The sequence below is a fragment of the Pristiophorus japonicus genome, chromosome 18, assembly GCF_044704955.1.
Source record: "Pristiophorus japonicus isolate sPriJap1 chromosome 18, sPriJap1.hap1, whole genome shotgun sequence".
In the NCBI taxonomy this organism is placed as follows: domain Eukaryota; kingdom Metazoa; phylum Chordata; class Chondrichthyes; family Pristiophoridae; genus Pristiophorus; species Pristiophorus japonicus.
Window position 1 is genome coordinate 13,331,739 of NC_091994.1, and position 19,337 is coordinate 13,351,075.

The following is a 19,337-nucleotide window of genomic DNA, read 5'->3' on the forward strand; positions in this document are numbered from 1 at the left end:
AGGGTTGTAGCAGGGTGTATTGTCTGTGGGTTAAGACAAACATTAGTACATACAGCTCTCTCGTGCTCTAGACTGAATAGAACTCAATCAACAGACTGGACATTTTGTTCGCCTAGGGACCTGCCCCATGGCTCCTGCACTGTTCTTTTATAACTGATTTCCCGTAGCTGTGTAAGAGAGGCCTGAAATGTCTCAGCAGGTCAATATTCTTCCCCATGTAATCTCTGTAATCTCCTCCAGGCCCACAGCCCCCCCGAGATGTCTGCGCTCCTCTAATTCTGCCCTGTTAAGCATCCCTGATTATAATCGCTCAACCATTGGCGGCCGTGCCTTCTGCTGCCTGGGCCCCAAGCTCTGGAACTCCCTCCCTAAACCTCTCCGCCTCTCTACCTCTCTTTCCTCCTTCAAGACGCTCCTTAAAACCTACCTCTTTGACCCAGCTTTCGGTCACCTGCGCTAATTTCTCCTTATGCGGCTCAACGTCAATTTTTAAAATTCTCATAATACTCCTGTGAAGCGCCTTGGGACGTAGCACTATGTTAAAGGCGCTATATAAATACAAGTTGTTGTCGTTGCTGTTGTTGTGAAGAGATTCTAGCCTTGGATAGACATTCAGTGCATTTGAGTCTGCCGTTAGAACCCCCCCCCCGGAGGTACTAACGGGGCACAAATGCCTTACCACCTGGACATGGCACTGGCAACAACACCCGCCATATTGGGCGGAGGTTTAGCGGCGGCGCGATGGCTTTGCGCCCCGATCTCCTGCGCCCGGAGATTGTGACCTCATCGCCGCGCGTTTCGCCCCAGCGTAGCGCCCAAGGCCCCGAAGTTAACTTCCCCCCCCCCCTGCAGCACCGGCGGCTGCCCGAGGCGTGACTCGCGCGGCCGGCCGCTACCGGGGTGAAAATTAACGGTGAGGTGACCGAGTAAACATTTTTTTTTTAAATAACGTAGCTGCGTTTTCCCGCTGCCGATCCGGTTTCTTCGCGGGGTCCTGGCCACTCTGCTTCAGTGCCAGGCTGATCGCGTGGAACCCCGGCTGCACGGTGGTCCAGGTTAGGTCCATTTATCTTCTGCAGAGGCGGCAGCGTGGGCCTTTCCCTTTAAGGGAGGGGAGGACCCCTTGCACGCGGCAGCGCTGCACGGCTCAGTGCGCAACACTGCTGTGCTGAGGGGTCCCCTCCCCGTTGGTGCTCCAAGAAGGAAGTGGAGCGCTTGAATTAGTGCTCCACTTCCTTCCGGGGGGTGGTAACCGGAATTTTTTGAGGGGGGCGAGACTTCAGCACATGGCACCAGGTCTCGTGCCTCCCGACTGTTACCGCCCGCAAACGGGGCGATAATAAATTTCACCCCACTTGCGTCCACTTGAGATCTCTCCCCTAAAATGCCCCGCTGAGATCGGTAAACTGTAGGCTTGAACCAGCATCCTGGATGGATCCGATAGCCAACGCTTCACAATTTATGCAATCAAGTGGGGTGTATAATGGCTTGTTTTCCACCAATGCCGCAAGTGAAAATCTGCCCCTTTATTTTCAGTGGCCCAACCATCAAAGTGTGGTGGGGGAGAAGCAGTCAGGAAGCCAGTGAATTTCTGCGGGTGGGGGAACCGGTGGAGATTCTCCCGCTCGCTAGTAACTTTGGCAGAAGAGCCACAGAAATTCTGGAAAAATGGACACTGTTTTTGTGCAGCTCTTATGCCGAAGTTAAGCCGGATGATCAGGAGAACTCCAGCGGAAATTCACCCCCTACATCTCCCAATCGTTATCTTCTGCTTGTTATCTGAATTGTCAATGTCGCCTACCGTTGTGTCTTTGAATGTGGCTGACAAGACAGGTCTTTATTCAAAGGATTTTGCTCTGGGATGTACACTGATGACCTTTCTCAATCTTCAGTTCAGTTTGTCTGTGATGCTGAATTCTATGAGGCCGATATTGTGCCGCTCATGTATGAAGTTGTATCTGGAAGACCTCAAAAGACTTTTACCCAAAAGTCTTGCAGATTACCGTACAGTGTAAGAAATATTGTCTAAAGAAACTATTTGAACTCCTTATTGGTTAATTCCATAACAACATAAGAAATAGGAGCAAGAGGAGGCCATTTGGCCCTTCGAGCCTGCTCCGCCACTCAATAAGATCATGGCTGATCTTCTGCCTCAACTCAACCTTTCTGTACTATCCCCAGATCCCGTGATTCTCTTAATGTTCAAAAATATATTAATCTCTGTCTTGAATATACTCAACGACTGAGCATCCACAGCCCTCTGGGGTAGAGAATTCCAAAGATTCATAACCCTTTGAGCAAAGAAATGTCTCCTCATCTCAGTCCTCAGCACCTTATTGTGAGATTGTGACCCTAGTTCTAGGCTCCCCAGCCAGGGGGTAACATTCTCTCTACATCTACCCTGTCAAGCCCTGTAAGAATTTTATATGTTTCAATGAGATCACCTCTCATTCTTCTAAACTCTAGAGAATATAGGCCAGGTCTCCTCAATCAATCCTCATCAGACAATCCCCCCATCCCAGGAATCAGTCTGGTGAGCCTTGTTTGTATTGCCTCTAAGGCGAGTATATCATTCCTTAGGTAAGGAGACCAAAACTGTACACAATACTCCAGGTGTGGTCTCACCAAGCCCCTATGTAATTGCAGTAAGACTTCTTATCCTTTTGTGATAAAGGCTAACATACCATTTGCTTTCATAATAGTTTGCTATTCCTGCATGTTAGCTTTCAGTGATTTATGTGCAAGGACACCCAGTTTCCTTTGAAAACCAACATTTCCCAATCTCTCACCAATTAAAAATATTCTGCTTTTAATTCCATTGTTATTGTTGTAATGGTGTGTTATTGTCTCATTGTTTCTTGTAAATAAATTTATTGATGCATTGGTGACAAGATGGTATTTACCAGCTTTTGGACTGGACAGGAGAGCATGGTGGGCATGCTATGTAATCCCTGGTGCATTTTATTGTGACTAAGGAGTAACTGCAAGTCTCATGGCACTCTACCTGCTCACAGCACATATAAAGATGCAGGTTTCCATAGGGTACTTATTTGTTTAAGGAAACAAAGTGCCTGTCATGAGTACAAATGAAAATTTTGGGAGAAAGCCCAAACTTGGTAATATGGATATGCACCCCTTTGCTGAGCACAAGATTCATCAAAGAGTAAATGAGTAGAGTGAAATCAATTACATTTTGTGGATCGAAATAAAGAATATTTCTGTCACATTTATTTCTAAGAATACAATCATTTGCTCTATGTGCAGGGGCGTGGAAAATCGAATGATCAAGACGCAGAGAATACAATGAATAATTTACCTCAAGGACTGAACAACTTGGGCAGTAAGGTAAGTGTTTGTAATAACTTAAGGTAACAAGAATGAAATGTAGAGTAAATAGACTTCCATCCACACACACTGCACCCCATATACATACATCCACCAATACATCATCATCATAGGCAATCCCTCGAAATCAAGGAAGACTTGCTTCCACTCTAAAAGTGAGTTCTCAGGTGACTGAACAGTCCAATACGGGAATTACAGTCTCTGCACAGGTAGGACAGACAGTCGTTGAAGGAAAGGGTGGGTGGGGAGTCTGGTTTGCTGCACGCTCCTTCCACTGCCTGCACTTGTTTTCTGCATGCTTTTGGCGACGAGACTCGAGGTGCTCAACGCCCTCCCGGATGCTCTTCCTCCACTTAGTGCAGTCTTTGACCAGGGACTCCCAGATGTTGGCGGGAATGTTGCACTTTATATCCGCCAATACATCCACCAATACACCCATAGTTATGTATCCCTACATGCATACAGTAAACACAATACTCTTGAATACTCATACATACACTAATACTCTTGAATACAAATTCATACACAAAATGAATTAGTTATAACTTTCACACCTTCCACATGTTAGAGTTAGGTTCGTAGACTTGAATCCACTGTAACAGAAACACACAGGTACACTATCTCCCAGAGTGCTTTTATTTAACCACTATCACATTGATTTTAAATAAGAACCCAACTTTACCTGTCCTGGAGTCTTCAAGTGTCCAGTGGCCAAACCGATGATCACTTGAAATCTGTTGAAATCTGTAGACGTCTTCTCTTCATTAGACCATGATACGCTTATCCTGACTGACTGCAGTAAAGAAACCAGATATTGCGGTCAGTTCTTTCATTTTATGTGTACAAATTCTTCGCGTGTACTCCTCAATTATTGGCCCAAGATGGCTTTTCCCCTTGTTGTTCATGATTGGTTCAAAGTTGAGTGGGGTCACTTCATCATGCGTGTCACTTGATGCAGATTAATGAGGGTTTTATCTCAAGACAGTACTGGTCGGTTCTGCTGGTTCCACAGCAACCCCAGATTTGTCCATGGTTATACCTGCTTCATTTGTCTGAGTAAAGTCTGTTAAAAAATCTTCCTTCATATTCCTGTTCTCAACTTGCATTTTAAAGTGTTGTAGCCATACTTTTAAAGTTCTCTTTTGTATTACAGGTCTTGTTGTTGTCAGGGATGTTTAAAATAGATTTTCCTTCAACGCTAAAACATTTGTGTACACCTATATACACTTAGGGCTGGATTTTCGGTTGGAGGCTTCTTCGGGCGCTAATGGGGCCGGGGCGGTAAATTTTGCGCCAGGAAAAGGTTTGCGACGGCAGCCAACAAATTCGGTTGCTGCGCCCTGAGAGTGGAGCGGAGCACTAAGGGAAACGATCCACACCTCTCTTCGGGCACTAGGCCGGGTGAACAATTGAAAATCCGTTGCTAATGAGTCGGCTTCAGGGCGCCCGCAGAGAGGCTTCACTGGAAAAAAAAATCGGCGCAAAAAACACAAAAAACATTCCCAATACCTTGCTCACCGCAAATAAAGATAAATCGCAAAAATAAACCCCCCAAAAATCAGTCACACTTACCTCGTGCCCTCACTGCCGCCGGTATAGCTCTGGCCGCCAGCTCTCTCAGGCGGGTTGGCTGCGGGGCGCTACGGATTCAGCGCAAAACAAATTTTGAGATCGGGACGATACCGAGGGCGTGGCACACCGGTGCGACGCTCCCAGGCGGCGCAAAACCGCCACCAAATTTCCCGGCGGGGCGCTGGAGGCTGGCCGCCCGGGCGGTAATCATTTCCAGACCCATTACCGCCCCTGGGAGGCACTAACAGAGGCGTAATATATCCGAAAATCCAGCCCCAATATTCCTATGCATAGACATTCCTAAATGCATAAATATATAATATGTATGCACACAAAAAAGTAGCACACTAGTAAACATATGTGTACACAATACGACCCTAGTGTGCATTTATATACACATATGCAACATGCGGTCATGGACACTTTCCTGGACTAACGCATAAGCACCTATAAATCCTATCTGGTGTGCCACTTACTAAAGTAAATGGGCCTATCAAACCAGTAATCTTTTACACATCCTGTAAGTGTGCCGTGACACTGGAGTGACCACCAGTGTCAAATAATCACAGGGCTGTATCTGATTTTTTTTTTAAGTGATTCCAGTCCATATTTTTCCTCGGGCCGAGCTGTTTCGCCTCTACCATTGTGCTAGCAGTGTTGATTTTTGAGGCGTTAAAAGTCTGAATATTGCTTTAGTAATTTAAAATAATGTGATCAAGGTTTTTACCATCAGTTAGAAAACAGCTGGTGTGGAGACTACATCGTTACTCTGAGGTCATTAAGCCCTGCCCGTCCCAAAATTCCTTCCTCATTTTCTCGAATGAGAACAGATCCTCCTTGACTGTTCTTCATGGCTCCTTGATTCAACACCCTGTGCCATTTTTGTTGCCTTTCTCCATGTCTTTCTATTAGACTGATGTAATGTATTTGCTTCATGGGTTCTTTGCTTAAGAATTCATAGCAAAACATTGTTATTAAAGAACTAGTTGGCTTATTAGCAAAGGTTTAACAAATTACACTACACATTACCAGTTCATCCACCAGGCTCACAACATAGAAACATAGAAACATAGAAAAATAGGTGCAGGAGCAGGCCATTCAGCCCTTCTAGCCTGCACCGCCATTCAATGAGTTCATGGCTGAACATGAAACTTCAGTACCCACTTCCTGCTTTCACGCCATACCCCTTGATCCCCCGAGTAGTAAGGACTTCATCTAACTCCCTTTTGAATATATTTAGTGAATTGGCCTCAACTACTTCCTGTGGTAGAGAATTCCACAGGTTCACCACTCTCTGGGTGAAGAAGTTTCTCCTTATCTCGGTCCTAAATGGCTTACCCCTTATCCTTAGACTGTGACCCCTGGTTCTGGACTTCCCCAACATTGGGAACATTCTTCCTGCATCCAACCTGTCCAAACCCGTCAGAATTTTAAACGTTTCTATGAGGTCCCCTCTCACTCTTCTGAACTCCAGTGAATACAAGCCCAGTTGATCCAGTCTTTCTTGATAGGTCAGTCCCACCATCCCGGGAATCAGTCTGGTGAATCTTCGCTGCACTCCCTCAATAGCAAGAATGTCCTTCCTCAAGTTAGGAGACCAAAACTGTACACAATACTCCAGGTGTGGCCTCACCAAGGCCCTGTACAACTGTAGCAACACCTCCCTGCCCCTGTACTCAAATCCCCTCGCTATGAAGGCCAACATGCCATTTGCTTTCTTAACCGCCTGCTGTACCTGCATGCCAACCTTCAATGACTGATGTACCATGACACCCAGGTCTCGTTGCACCTTCCCTTTTCCTAATCTGTCACCATTCAGATAATAGTCTGTCTCTCTGTTTTTACCACCAAAGTGGATAACCTCACATTTATCCACATTATACTTCATCTGCCACGCATTTGCCCACTCACCTAACCTATCCAAGTCGCTCTGCAGCCTCATAGCATCCTCCTCGCAGCTCACACTGCCACCCAACTTAGTGTCATCCGCAAATTTGGAGATACTACATTTAATCCCCTCGTCTAAATCATTAATGTACAATGTAAACAGCTGGGGCCCCAGCACAGAACCCTGCGGTACCCCACTAGTCACTGCCTGCCATTCCGAAAAGTACCCATTTACTCCTACTCTTTGCTTCCTGTCTGCCAACCAGTTCTCAATCCACGTCAGCACACTACCCCCAATCCCATGTGCTTTAACTTTGCACATTAATCTCCTGTGTGGGACCTTGTCGAAAGCCTTCTGAAAGTCCAAATATACCACATCAACTGGTACTCCTTTGTCCACTTTATTGGAAACATCCTCAAAAAATTCCAGAAGATTTGTCAAGCATGAACTCCCTTTCACAAATCCATGCTGACTTGGACCTATCATGTCACCATTTTCCAAATGCGCTGCTATGACATCCTTAATAATTGATTCCATCATTTTACCCACTACTGAGGTCAGGCTGACCGGTCTATAATTCCCTGCTTTCTCTCTCCCTCCTTTTTTAAAAAGTGGGGTTACATTGGCTACCCTCCACTTGATAGGAACTGATCCAGAGTCAATAGAATGTTGGAAAATGACTGTCAATGCATCCGCTATTTCCAAGGCCACCTCCTTAAGTACTCTGGGATGCAGTCCATCAGGCCCTGGGGATTTATCGGCCTTCAATCCCATCAATTTCCCCAACACAATTTCCCGACTAATAAAGATTTCCCTCAGTTCCTCCTCCTTAATAGACCCTCTGACCACTTTTATATCCGGAAGGTTGTTTGTGTCCTCCTTAGTGAATACTGAACCAAAGTACTTGTTCAATTGGTCTGCCATTTCTTTGTTCCCCGTTATGACTTCCCCTGATTCTGACTGCAGGGGACCTACGTTTGTCTTTACTAACCTTTTTCTCTTTACATACCTATAGAAACTTTTGCAATCCGCCTTAATGTTCCCTGCAAGCTTCTTCTCGTACTCCATTTTCCCTGCCCTTATCAAACCCTTTGTCCTCCTCTGCTGAGTTCTAAATTTCTCCCAGTCCCCAGGTTCGCTGCTATTTCTGGCCAATTTGTATGCCATTTCCTTGGCTTTAATACTATCCCTGATTTCCCTAGATAGCCACGGTTGAGCCACCTTCCCTTTTTTATTTTTACGCCAGACAGGAATGTACAATTGTTGTAATTCATCCATGCGGTCTCTAAATGTCTGCCATTGCCCATCCACAGTCAACCCCTTAAGTATCATTAGCCAATCTATCTTAGCCAATTCATGCCTCATACCTTCAAAGTTACCCTTCTTTAAGTTCTGGACCATGGTCTCTGAATTAACTGTTTCATTCTCCATCCTAATGCAGAATTCCACCATACTATGGTCACTCTTCCCCAAGGGGCCTCGCACAATGAGATTGCTAATTAATCCTCTCTCATTACACAACACCCAGTCTAAGATGGCCTCCCCCCTAGTTGGTTCCTCGACATATTGGTCTAGAAAACCATCCCTTATGCATTCCAGGAAATCCTCCTCCACCGTATTGCTTCCAGTTTGGCTAGCCCAATCTATGTGCATATTAAAGTCACCCATTATAACTGCTGCACCTTTATTGCATGCACTCCTAATTTCCTGTTTGATGCCCTCCCCAACATCACTACTACTGTTTGGAGGTCTGTACACAACTCCCACTAACGATTTTTGCCCTTTAGTGTTCTGCAGCTCTACCCATATAGATTCCACATCATCCAAGCTAATGTCTTTCCTAACTATTGCATTAATCTCCTCTTTAACCAGCAATGCTACCCCACCTCCTTTTCCTTTTATTCTATCCTTCCTGAGTGTTGAATACCCCTGGATGTTGAGTTCCCAGCCCTGATCATCCTGGAGCCACGTCTCCGTAATCCCAATCACATCATATTTGTTAACATCTATTTGCACAGTTAATTCATCCACCTTATTGCGGATACTCCTTGCATTAAGACACTCCACGAGGCGGCAGGATCTTAATGATATTTTAGAGTGTCGGTTTAATCTGATTTGACTCAATGCAGTGACAGATTGAGTTATACACTGCAGTTTATTTGCCTTGGAAATCGTTGCTCTTCAATGTATCAATATTTAAACATCTGGTCATTAGAAGAGACAAATCGATCATTTTATTTAATGATAAGGCCCTTTGTTGTGTAATCATATTTTCTGTTTTTAGCGTTTCTCTCTGACCCCCTCGGGCTAATCGAAACCGGTCCAAGAAATCACATTGACCATGCTTATGTTAACTGGTAAATTGCTTACCTTTAACAAGGTGCGATCTCGACCTCAGCCAAGGACCGGTCCAGCTTGTTTTTTTCAAGGCCTGCAGAGAGTCAGCACACACAGCGTGAGCCGGTGACTTATTCCAAACTTATGGTGCTAGACTTCGCAACACTCAGCTTATGGGTTCAAGCTGAATTTGATAAATCTGGCAATCTGTGTCCTAGCGCCAGTGCGTAGCGGGAAATCACAGCTACATTCTTCTTTACGTCCCTTCATTTCAGTAGGTGTGAAGTTGTGGGTTACACGCTCGCGGTTTCTCGATATCTGCTCCCACCGGAAGCACACATTCATGAAATTTGCCCTTGAATGCCATTGGGCTAGAAATTCGTTTTGGGCAGTGGCGCAGAATGGGTGGTGTCAGATCGCCCGCCGTTATAGGTATTCAGTTGCTGCAATTGTTGATCCTTTTTTTTATTCGTTCCTGGGATGTGAGGTGTCGCTGGCAAGGCCAGCATTTATTGCCCATCCCGAATTGCCCTTGAACTGAGTGCCTTGCTGTGCCATTTCAGAGACCAGTTAAGAGTGAACCACATTGCTGTGGGTCTGGAGTCACATGCAGACCAGACCAGGTAAAGACGGCAGATTTCCTTCCCTAAAGGACATTGGTGAACCAGATGGAGCCCTGCACTGTCAGAGGTGCCGTCTTTCGGATGAGATGTTAAACCGAGGCACAGTCTGCGCTCTCAGGTGGATGTAAAAGATCCCATGGCATGATTTCGAAGAAGAGCAGGGGAGTTATCTCCCAGTGTCCTGACCAATATTTATCCCTCAGTCAACATCACTAAAACAAATTATTTGGTCATTATCACATTGCTGTTTGTGGGAGCTTGCTGTGCGCAAATTGGTTGTCGTGTTTCCCACATTACAACAGTGACTGTACTTCAAAAGTACTTCATTGGCTGTAAAGCGCTTTGAGACGTCCAGTGGTTGCGAAAGGCGCTATATAAATGCAAGTCTTTCTAATAGGGCTGGAGGAGGAAGGGGTGTGGCCATGGAGGGATTTGCAAACAAGGATTAGCATGTCCTGTAAAATTGTAGCCGGATGGGCAGAAGGGAGTGAAAAGAACAGAAAATGAAGCCTTTCTGTATTTCACGCCGCAGGTCGAGATGGTGTTCTGGCTGCTCTCCATGCTGGCGACCCGTGATAAGGATGACATGTCGAGGACATTGCTCGCCATGTCCAGCTCCCAGGACAGCTGCGTGGCCATGCGCAAGTCCGGCTGCCTTCCTCTGCTCATTCAGCTGCTGCACGACAGCGAGAGGGACTCTGGGCCGGCCAGGAATTCCAGCGGGAGCAAGGAGGCCCGAGCCCGGGCCAGTGCCGCGCTCCACAACATTGTGTACTCCCAGCCCGACGAAGGGCAGGCCAAAAGGGAAATGCGTGTCCTGCACGTGCTGGAACAGGTGCGCTTGTACTGCGAGACGTGTTGGGAATGGCTGGACACCAACAGGCAAGGCGATGGTCCAGAGTCTAACAACCGTGAGTAAATAACCAGTCATTATTCTATCCTATCGTGGGGGCCACTAACTTAAACTATTTCCTCTGGTGGGGGAGTCCAGAACATAAGAACATAAGAATTAGGAGCAGGAGTAGGCCATGCAGCCCCTCGATCTTGCTCCACCACTCAATAAGATCAGGGCTGATCATCGACCTCAACTCCATTTTCCCGCCTGATCTCCATATCCCTCGAGTCCCCTAGACTCCAAAAATCTATTGATCTCAACCTTGACTATATTCAGAGACTCAGCATCCACAGCCCTCTGGAGCAGAGAATTCCCGAAGATTCACAACCCTGTGAGTGAAGAAATTCCTCCTCATCTCTACTTTAATGGCTGATCCCTTAGCCTTGAGCATGTGCCTCCCTTGTTCTAGACACTCCAGCCAGGGGAAACAGCCTCTCAGCATCTATCCTGTCAATCCCCTTCAGAATCTAGTACCTTTCTATGAGATCAGCTTTCATTCTTCTAAACTCCGGAGAGTATAGGCCCAATCTACACAATCTATCATCATAAGACAGCCCTCTCATCCCAGGAATCAATCGAGTGAACCTCCATTGCACCGCCTCCAAGGTGTGTTAATGTGTTTATGTGTTCATTTTTGGGTGAGGACAGGCTAGTCTCCACTCCTCCACAGTGAAATAAGCTGCTGACATGTAACTATTTGGCCTCGCGTATGAAGTGGAGAAAAAAACTCTTACTATCTTTGCAAGCCTATAAATCCAGTTTGGGTATCGGGCGGGCAAATGGAGTTGAGGTCGAAGATCAGTTATGATCTTATTGAATGTCGGAGCAGGCTCGAGGGGTCGTGTGGCCTACTCTTGCTCCTAATTCTCATGTTCTTATGTAGAGCAGTTAAATCCAGTCCCATTCCTTGGTTCTTTACTTGTATCCTTTAATATTTTTCTTCTTCAAGTGTTCATTTAATTCCTTTTTAAATTTGGTGATTGATGTGACTTCAACAGCCCATTAACTCATGTTTGGAACCTTTTTGGAGTCCTGCATTTACCCTTCAGATACCCTTTAGTGTCAGTGGGTGGCACACTTGCCTCTGAGTCAGAAGATTGTGGGTTCAAGTCTCACTCCAGGGACTTGAGCACAGAAATCTAGGCTGACATTCCAGTGCAGTGCTGAGGGAGTGCTGCACTGTCGGAGGTGTCTTTCGGATGAAACATTAAACCATCTTCCCTGTCAGGTGGACGTAAAAGATCCCATGGCACTGTTTTGAAGAAGAACAGGGGAGTTATCCCCGGTGTCCTGACCAATATTTATCCCTCAATCAACAGGATAAAAACAGATTGTCTGCTCATTATCACATTGCTGTTTGTGGGAGCTTGCTGTACGCAAATTGGCTGCTGCGTTTCCCACATTAAAACAATGACTACACTCCAAAAGTACTTCATTGGCTGCAAAGAGCTTTGAGACGTCCGGTGGTCATACAAGGCGCTATATAAATGCAAGTCTTTCTTTTTTTATGCTGCACACAAGCCAACCGAGGAATGATACCCCAGCAGGAGTCGACGTCGTCCGAATTGGAGGTGCAAGGAGAAAATTGGGGGCGAAGGCTGTAACTGGATGCTGCTGAATTTAGAATCTAAATGCTCTACTCTTCTTTTCCCATGTAGTGCCACTACCCATCGAGCCCCAGATCTGCCAGGCAATGTGTGCAATAATGAAGCTGTCCTTCGATGAAGAGTACCGGCGCGCAATGAATGAACTTGGCAAGTTGCAAAAAATTGTACTTTCACTGTTTCTTTGAGTGTTCGCTCAGTGTTCCCACTCGTTTATCATTTTAGCTAATGGTAACTTCTGGAGGAGTGTTTGGTTTTGAGATTGGATTTTATGGAGCATTTCGAAGGAGCAAGCCCTTAAGGTGAAAAGTAAAGAACCTAAAGTTAAAGTTAATTGACATACAAATTAGAGCTCAATTATCCATGCTTCTATTTAAATAACCACACAGAAGCATGCAAAGTGTTCATCTAGAACTGTACATGGTAAGAATATTGTACCCTCTGGTGTCTTCTCAGTGGACCAGAGTTCCTGCCAGGGACTGATGTTAGCGACAGTAACAGCTTGCACTTATATTGTCCCTTTAACAGAACATCCCTAAGTGCTTCACTGGGGGGATGATGGACACTGAGAAAGGAATTGAAGAGATTAGGGGCGGTGATCGATGGCGAGGTCACAGAGGTAGGTTTTGAGAAGGTGATGAGAAATATAGAGGGTTTAGGATAATTAGGTGACCGAAGGCTATATCACCGATGATGGGGCAGAGTAGGAGGGGAACAAATAGTTAATAGTTTCTGCTTTAACCAAATGGTAGGCAGATTCAGTCAGCAGAAATGGACGCTCACATAGTTACACTTTCTCTTTTCGACTTCAGAGGGGAATAATCTAATTTTGGGGGAAAAGTACAAACATGCCTATCATGGTGAAAATTGTGCATCTAATGACTGAAGTCTTGATTTCATATCATTGTGGTTCTGTGTTTGACTTCAAATGCAAATTGTCACTTAAATCTGCCAGCCAGCACACATGATGGTGGAAATTCGGTTGGAGGTTAGTCAGGGCGCTAATGGCGGCGGGACGGTAAATTTTGCACCAGGAAATGGTTTGTGTCTGCAGCCACAAAATTCACCAGCTGTGCCCTGAGTGTGGGGCGGAGCGCTAAGGGAGCCGTTCCACACCTCTCTCAGGGCGCTGAGCAACTGAAAATCCCGAGCTAAATAGCCCGCCTCAGAGCGCCCTAAGAGAGGCTTCCGTGGGAGAAAAAATCTCCCCAAAAAACACAACAAACATTCCCAATACCTTGCTCACCCCTCATAAACATAAATCGCAAAACTAGAACCAATCACGCTTACCTCATATAGTCATTGCTTCTCCCACCATGGCCGGTACAGATCGGACTGTCCGCTTTCCCAGGTGGTCCCACTAGGGGGCGCTACGGGGCGCTACATGTCCCGCTGCAATCATATTTCAGAACGGTGTCGCAAGCGGGGGTGTTGCACACCGGCTCGACTGCCCCGGGCGGTACTGCTCCGCGCCCCCGCAAAACCAGCACCAAATGTCCCAGCGGGGTGCTGGAAGCTGCCCATCCTACCCGAAATCATTTCCACCGCCATTACCGCCCTTCTGGGTTGCAAACAGAGACGGCAACAGACCGAAAATCCACCCCGATGTCTTTAGTCCCTTTTCAGTTCATCTACTAGGCCAGATGCTTCATAGAATCATAGAGTCATATAGAATCTTACAGCACAGAAAGAGGCCATTCGGTTCATCATACCTGTGCTGCCTTTTAGAGAGAGCAGCCGTGATTATTCCCACATCTTCGCTTTATGTCCGTAACCCTGTAAGTTCCTCGTCCTCAAGAACATGTCCAGCTCCCTTTTAAACTTATTTACAGAATCAGCTTCCACCAGCTTTTCATGTAGGCAAAGTGTATCATCGTGAGGGGAAAAACCAACATTATTGATTTTATTCTTCAAAAGCTCTGTCACAGTTAGTAAAACATAAAGTCTTACCAGTGTAATATGTCTAGGGCTCAGAGTGCTAATGGCGACGGGACGGTCTAGGGATCAGAGACCTATCGGCCCAGCTCTCCTGGCTGAAGGAAAACATGACAGTGAGCAATCAATCAGAATTGTTCAGCTGCGTTTTTCACACTGGTCTTAAATGTAAACCCTGTTAAGTAATGGGCTCTGGAATGCAATTACAGCTCCACTAGATTTGAATACCGAATCCTAATTTAGATTCCAAACAGATTTGGCTTCACAAGTTGGATGAAAGAATTTGAATCTGTCATTGAGATCTGGAGACCGGAACGTAAATTTAGATTTCAATTCCAATTCATCGGACTGTGCGCATTTCTGTTGTGTCAGCCGTGGCTCAGTGGGCAGCACTCTTGCTTCTAAGTTAGAATATTGTGGGTTCAAGTCCCACTCCAGAGACTTGAGCACAGAAATCTAAGCTGAGGGAGTGCTGCACTGCCATCTTTTAGATGAGATATTAAACCCAGGCCCCATCTGCTCTCTCAGGTGGATGTAAAAGAGCGGGAGAGCTATCCCTGGTGTCAAAGCCAATATTTATCCCTCAATCAACATAATAAAAACAGATTGTCTGGTCATTATCACATTGTTGGTTGTGGGAGCTTGCTGTGCACAAATTGGCTGTCGTGTTTCCTACATTACAACAGTGACTACACTCCAAAAGTCCTTCATTGGCTGTAAAGTCCTTTGGGACATCCTGAGGATGCTATATAAATGCAAGTTTTTCTTTTTTTTACTGACTCACAGATGTCCCAGGTTCTGGGATTGAATCATTTTGAATCATAACTAGTTGAAATAAAACATCGTTTGGAGCAATTTCATCTGCTGAAAAATGATTATCTCCACTGAAGATAAGATCTAAAACTTGGGAGTCTTACAGCTATTATTTTCCCCCCCTCCAACACAGGAGGTTTGCAGGCCGTTGCTGAACTGCTTCAGGTAGATTGTGACATGTACGGACCCACCAATGACCCTCTGAATTCAGCCCTACGTCGGTATGCAGGAATGGCCCTCACCAACCTCACCTTTGGAGATGTGGTTAACAAGGTGAGTGATTGGACCTTGTCCAGAAATACCAGCCCGCAAATTACTGGTTGAGAAATAAAAAAAGAGAAGGATGTGTAGGGCCAATGTTGCACTTGACACAAGATCAGAGAATAGGCTGAGGTCAGTATACCCAATTCGCAGCACTCCTGATTTTCTGGCTGTTTGTATACTTTTTCTGGTCATATGTCAGAATGTCCATGCTAGAGTGGGAAATTGGAGGTGTTAAGTTCAGGATAACTCCACAAGACTGTATACTGTAATCTCAAACTGTTGTGACCTTGGTCTCTTTAATGTAACTCCAGAATAAGGAAGCAGCATGGCAGACTGCCTTTTATACCTGCTTGCCCGGGATGTGCAGGTGACGCTTGGGTCTCCAACAGGTGCGCCCTCTGTGGCAAGTTTTACACACTAGTAAAGTTTACATACATAACAGGAGGCACATATTGTGGCTGCCCTCTGGTTATTGACCCTTCAGCCATTGGAAAAAGTTTCTCTTTATTTACTCTATCTGAAACATTCATGATTTTAAACATCTCTATCAAATCTCCTCTAAGCCTTCTCTGCTCTAAGGCTTATCCAGTCTATCCATGTATCTGTAATCCCTCATCCATGGAACCATTCTTGTAAATCTCTTCTTTAACCTCTCCAAAGTCTTCATGTGCTTCCTAAAGTGTGAGGCCCAGAATTAGATGCAATACTCCAGCTGGGACCGCACTAGAGTTTTATATAGGTTTAGCATAACTTCCTGGCTTTTGTACTCTATGCCTTTATTTATAAAGCTCAGAATCCTATATACTTTATTATCATCACCAAAAGCAGTCCCTCGAACGAGGATGACTTGCTTCCACATGAGTTTACAAATCTTTCAATGAAGGACCCTATATTCCAGTCCTGAACTCCAGGGGTGGAAGATGCCTGTGTGTGGATTTTTTTAACATGTGGTGACCGTTGCACATCAGCCACCACACGGGCTTGACAGAGCGAGGTCTTTATTCAGTGGCAAGGGTTAACCAGGACGCCTGGAGACCTGCTCTGCTGCATGGACTTAACGTGCACACATATTGCAGTGTGGGCTGGCCCGTGCTGCCACAGGCCCTTGACTTTTCTGGGCCCGGTACCTTAATTTGCCGTACCTCCGCCACAAATATTTGCCGCACCTCTGCCACGATCTCTCACCGTTCCTCCGCCACAATCGCTCGCTCCTCCTCCACCACAAAAACATTCGCCACACCTCCGCCCAAAGGACACACAAGAGGCAGTCACATTAGAGATGCAGCCCACAGAAGTCCTTCACAGGACTCTATCATAGGATGAGGGTCACCTTAGGCCCAAGAGCCTTTTATACCAATCCAGCTACCTCCCATGACATTGGCCCTCAAATGGCACCTAGAAAGAGCACTGAGCTAGATCACAGGAACACACTGCAGTGAATGTGGTTAGTAATCATACTTTATTAACTGCGTTGTTAACCTACCACCTTAAAAGATTTGTGCATTAACACCCCTAGGTCTCTGTTCTTGCATCCCCTATAAAATTGTATCATTTAGCTGGTATTGTCTCTCCTCATTCTTCTTACCAAAATGTATCACCACACATTTCTTAGTTGAATTTCATCTGCCACATGTCCACCCATTCCACCAGCCTGTCTATGTCCTCTTGAAGTCTATTACTATCTTCCTCCTGTTTACTACACTTGTGTATTGTGTTAACTGCAAATTTCCAAAATTGTGCCCAGTACCCTCAAGTCCAAGTCATTAATGTAAGGTCAGTGATTGTACCGGTGCTAAATCACGTCCGCATTATAAACAGTACAAATTCAATGCATAATGTCTAACCTCTTCTGTCAGGATGCAAATGGGTATCCATTGTTCTCCATCATATCTGCTGCTGTGAAATTAAAAGAATCACAGACAGTTACTGAAAATCAATACAATAATGTAATTTGTGTATATTTATGATAATGACAATAATGAATCCAGGAATGAGTATTTTTTGGGGGGAGAGGTCAATCATTCACTCAGTATTGGTCCATTGGGAGTTCCCAATATACTCTATCTTTCAGTTCATTTGTACCTAATTACAATGTTCACATCAAGAGAAGATTAATGTAAGAGAAGTGTTAATCAGAATCTGGTGCCAACAGAAATAGAGGTCAATCTGATTGATACAATATTTTTTCAGATCCTTTTAGATGTGAGTGGATGAAAAGGGATGGATTTATTTACATTTAGTCAATATATGGTAATCAATCTGTTAAGTATATTCATTAATATCTGTCTCTTGTAAATAATTGATAACCTGATCTGGGACTGGTCTACTGTTGAAACACAATCTTCTAGGTCAAGGGCATACGGTTTAACCTCTTCCAAAACAGTTATTGATAGGTCACAAGGAACGTACAATCCGCCACTGATCAAAGATCAAGGCTGTTCCTAACAGGAATGGCTCTGCTCTCTTTTCCATAAAACATCCTCCCCTTTCCCCTCCACCCTCTCTTACGAAGCTGACACTTGTTGAGATATGGTTCCATCGATTTTGGCACTCGTCCAGTACCTCAACCAAATGGTCTTTCTTCATGTGTTAGTCTAAACAGTGAGCTTCAGTCGGTTATCCAACCTTGGATGATATCGCAGCTGATACACTTACCAGTGGATAACATTAGGTATGGGAATCCTGGCTGATTTTTTCCTTCCGTTCCCTCACCCAGGTTATGGAGTTCAATTATAATCCCCTGATTGCCTACCTGGCTCAGATCAGCTGCAAGGCTACACCTATCAGGAACGGATGAACAGGCTGGGTCCCTTTCCTCTTGAAAAGAGAAGGCTGAGGGGTGACCTAATAGAGGTCTTTAAAAACTATGAAAGATTTTGATAGAGTGGATACAGAGAGAATGTTTCCACTTGTGGGGAAGAGCAAAACTAGAGGCCATCCATATACGATGTCACCAAGAAATCCAATAGGGAATTCAAAATAAACTTCTTTATCCAGAGGGTGGTGAGAATGTGGGACTTGCTACCACAGGGAGTGGTTGAAACGAATAGTATCGATGTATTTAAGGGGAGGCTAGACAAGCATATGAGGGAGAAGGGAATAGAGGGTTAAGCTGACAGAGTTAGTTGAGGAAAGGCAGGAGGAGGCTCGAGTGGAGTATAAATGCCAGCATGGACTGGTTGGGCCGAATGGCCTGTTTCTGTGCTGTATAAGCAATCCGATGTAATCCTGTGTAGATAATTCAGCACAAAGAATCAAACAACCAAAGTGGCCAATTTAAAAGTGGACTGTTTTAAGATGTTGCCGTAGTGACTCACTTTCTCAGCTTCCCAGCGGGACCACAATGTCCCATAAAAGAGCCAATTGCAGGTGTGAACGCTGGTCCAGTCTGTTTGTCTTGGTCAGAAATATCTTGAGGAGAGAGGATTAAATTGCTTGGTAAATGATCGATGCTCACTCGTTCAGCTTTCTGTGCCCGTTTTCTTCTTGCAGGCTACACTGTGCTCCAGAAAAGGCTGTATGCAAAGCATTGTGGCCCAGTTAGAGTCCGAGAGTGAAGACATACATCAGGTTGGTGAATTATGAAGCATCTTGTTCAGATATTTTGTAAAAGTTTAAAGGAATACTCCACGATAAGGCCTTAACCTTGCATATTCAACTGAAAACATCCCTCGTTTATATGTGATCTAAAATAATAATTTTCAATTTAAAAAAAAGTAATATTAATCTTTGGCCTTCCCATCAGAGCTGCTATCTTAAAATTACTACAGAGCCTTAACTTGGACTATTCCTTTAACCGCACAGTGAAGTGCAGCTTGGACTCAGAGGTGGAGAAATTGGTCCTCGTTGCGTTCGACTTCAATGGAGCCTAAAATATGGGGCGGGGTGTAAAACGAGCGTCTGACCCGAACCAACCCTTGATTCCCCCGCCAGGCGGGTGAGATTAAAATCGGGGCTTCAGTGCATGAACAGCTTGTATTTGAATAGCTAGTCAGTATTTCAACACTCTTGCAGTCAGGTTATACGTGCTTTCGAGTAAATGCATCTGTCTGCTTATATAC

General features: G+C 45.2%; 1 protein-coding gene across 1 annotated transcript in view; it reads left to right on the forward strand.

The window, feature by feature from the left end:
* Nucleotides 1-19,337, forward strand: part of apc2 (APC regulator of WNT signaling pathway 2) — a 179,320-nt gene that overhangs the window by 146,123 nt on the left and 13,860 nt on the right. The window contains exons 7-11 of the mRNA XM_070860813.1: nucleotides 3,265-3,345; nucleotides 10,298-10,676; nucleotides 12,319-12,414; nucleotides 15,146-15,285; nucleotides 18,769-18,846. Coding sequence (XP_070716914.1) covers nucleotides 3,265-3,345; nucleotides 10,298-10,676; nucleotides 12,319-12,414; nucleotides 15,146-15,285; nucleotides 18,769-18,846 — 774 coding nt within the window. The remainder of the gene's footprint in view (nucleotides 1-3,264; nucleotides 3,346-10,297; nucleotides 10,677-12,318; nucleotides 12,415-15,145; nucleotides 15,286-18,768; nucleotides 18,847-19,337) is intronic.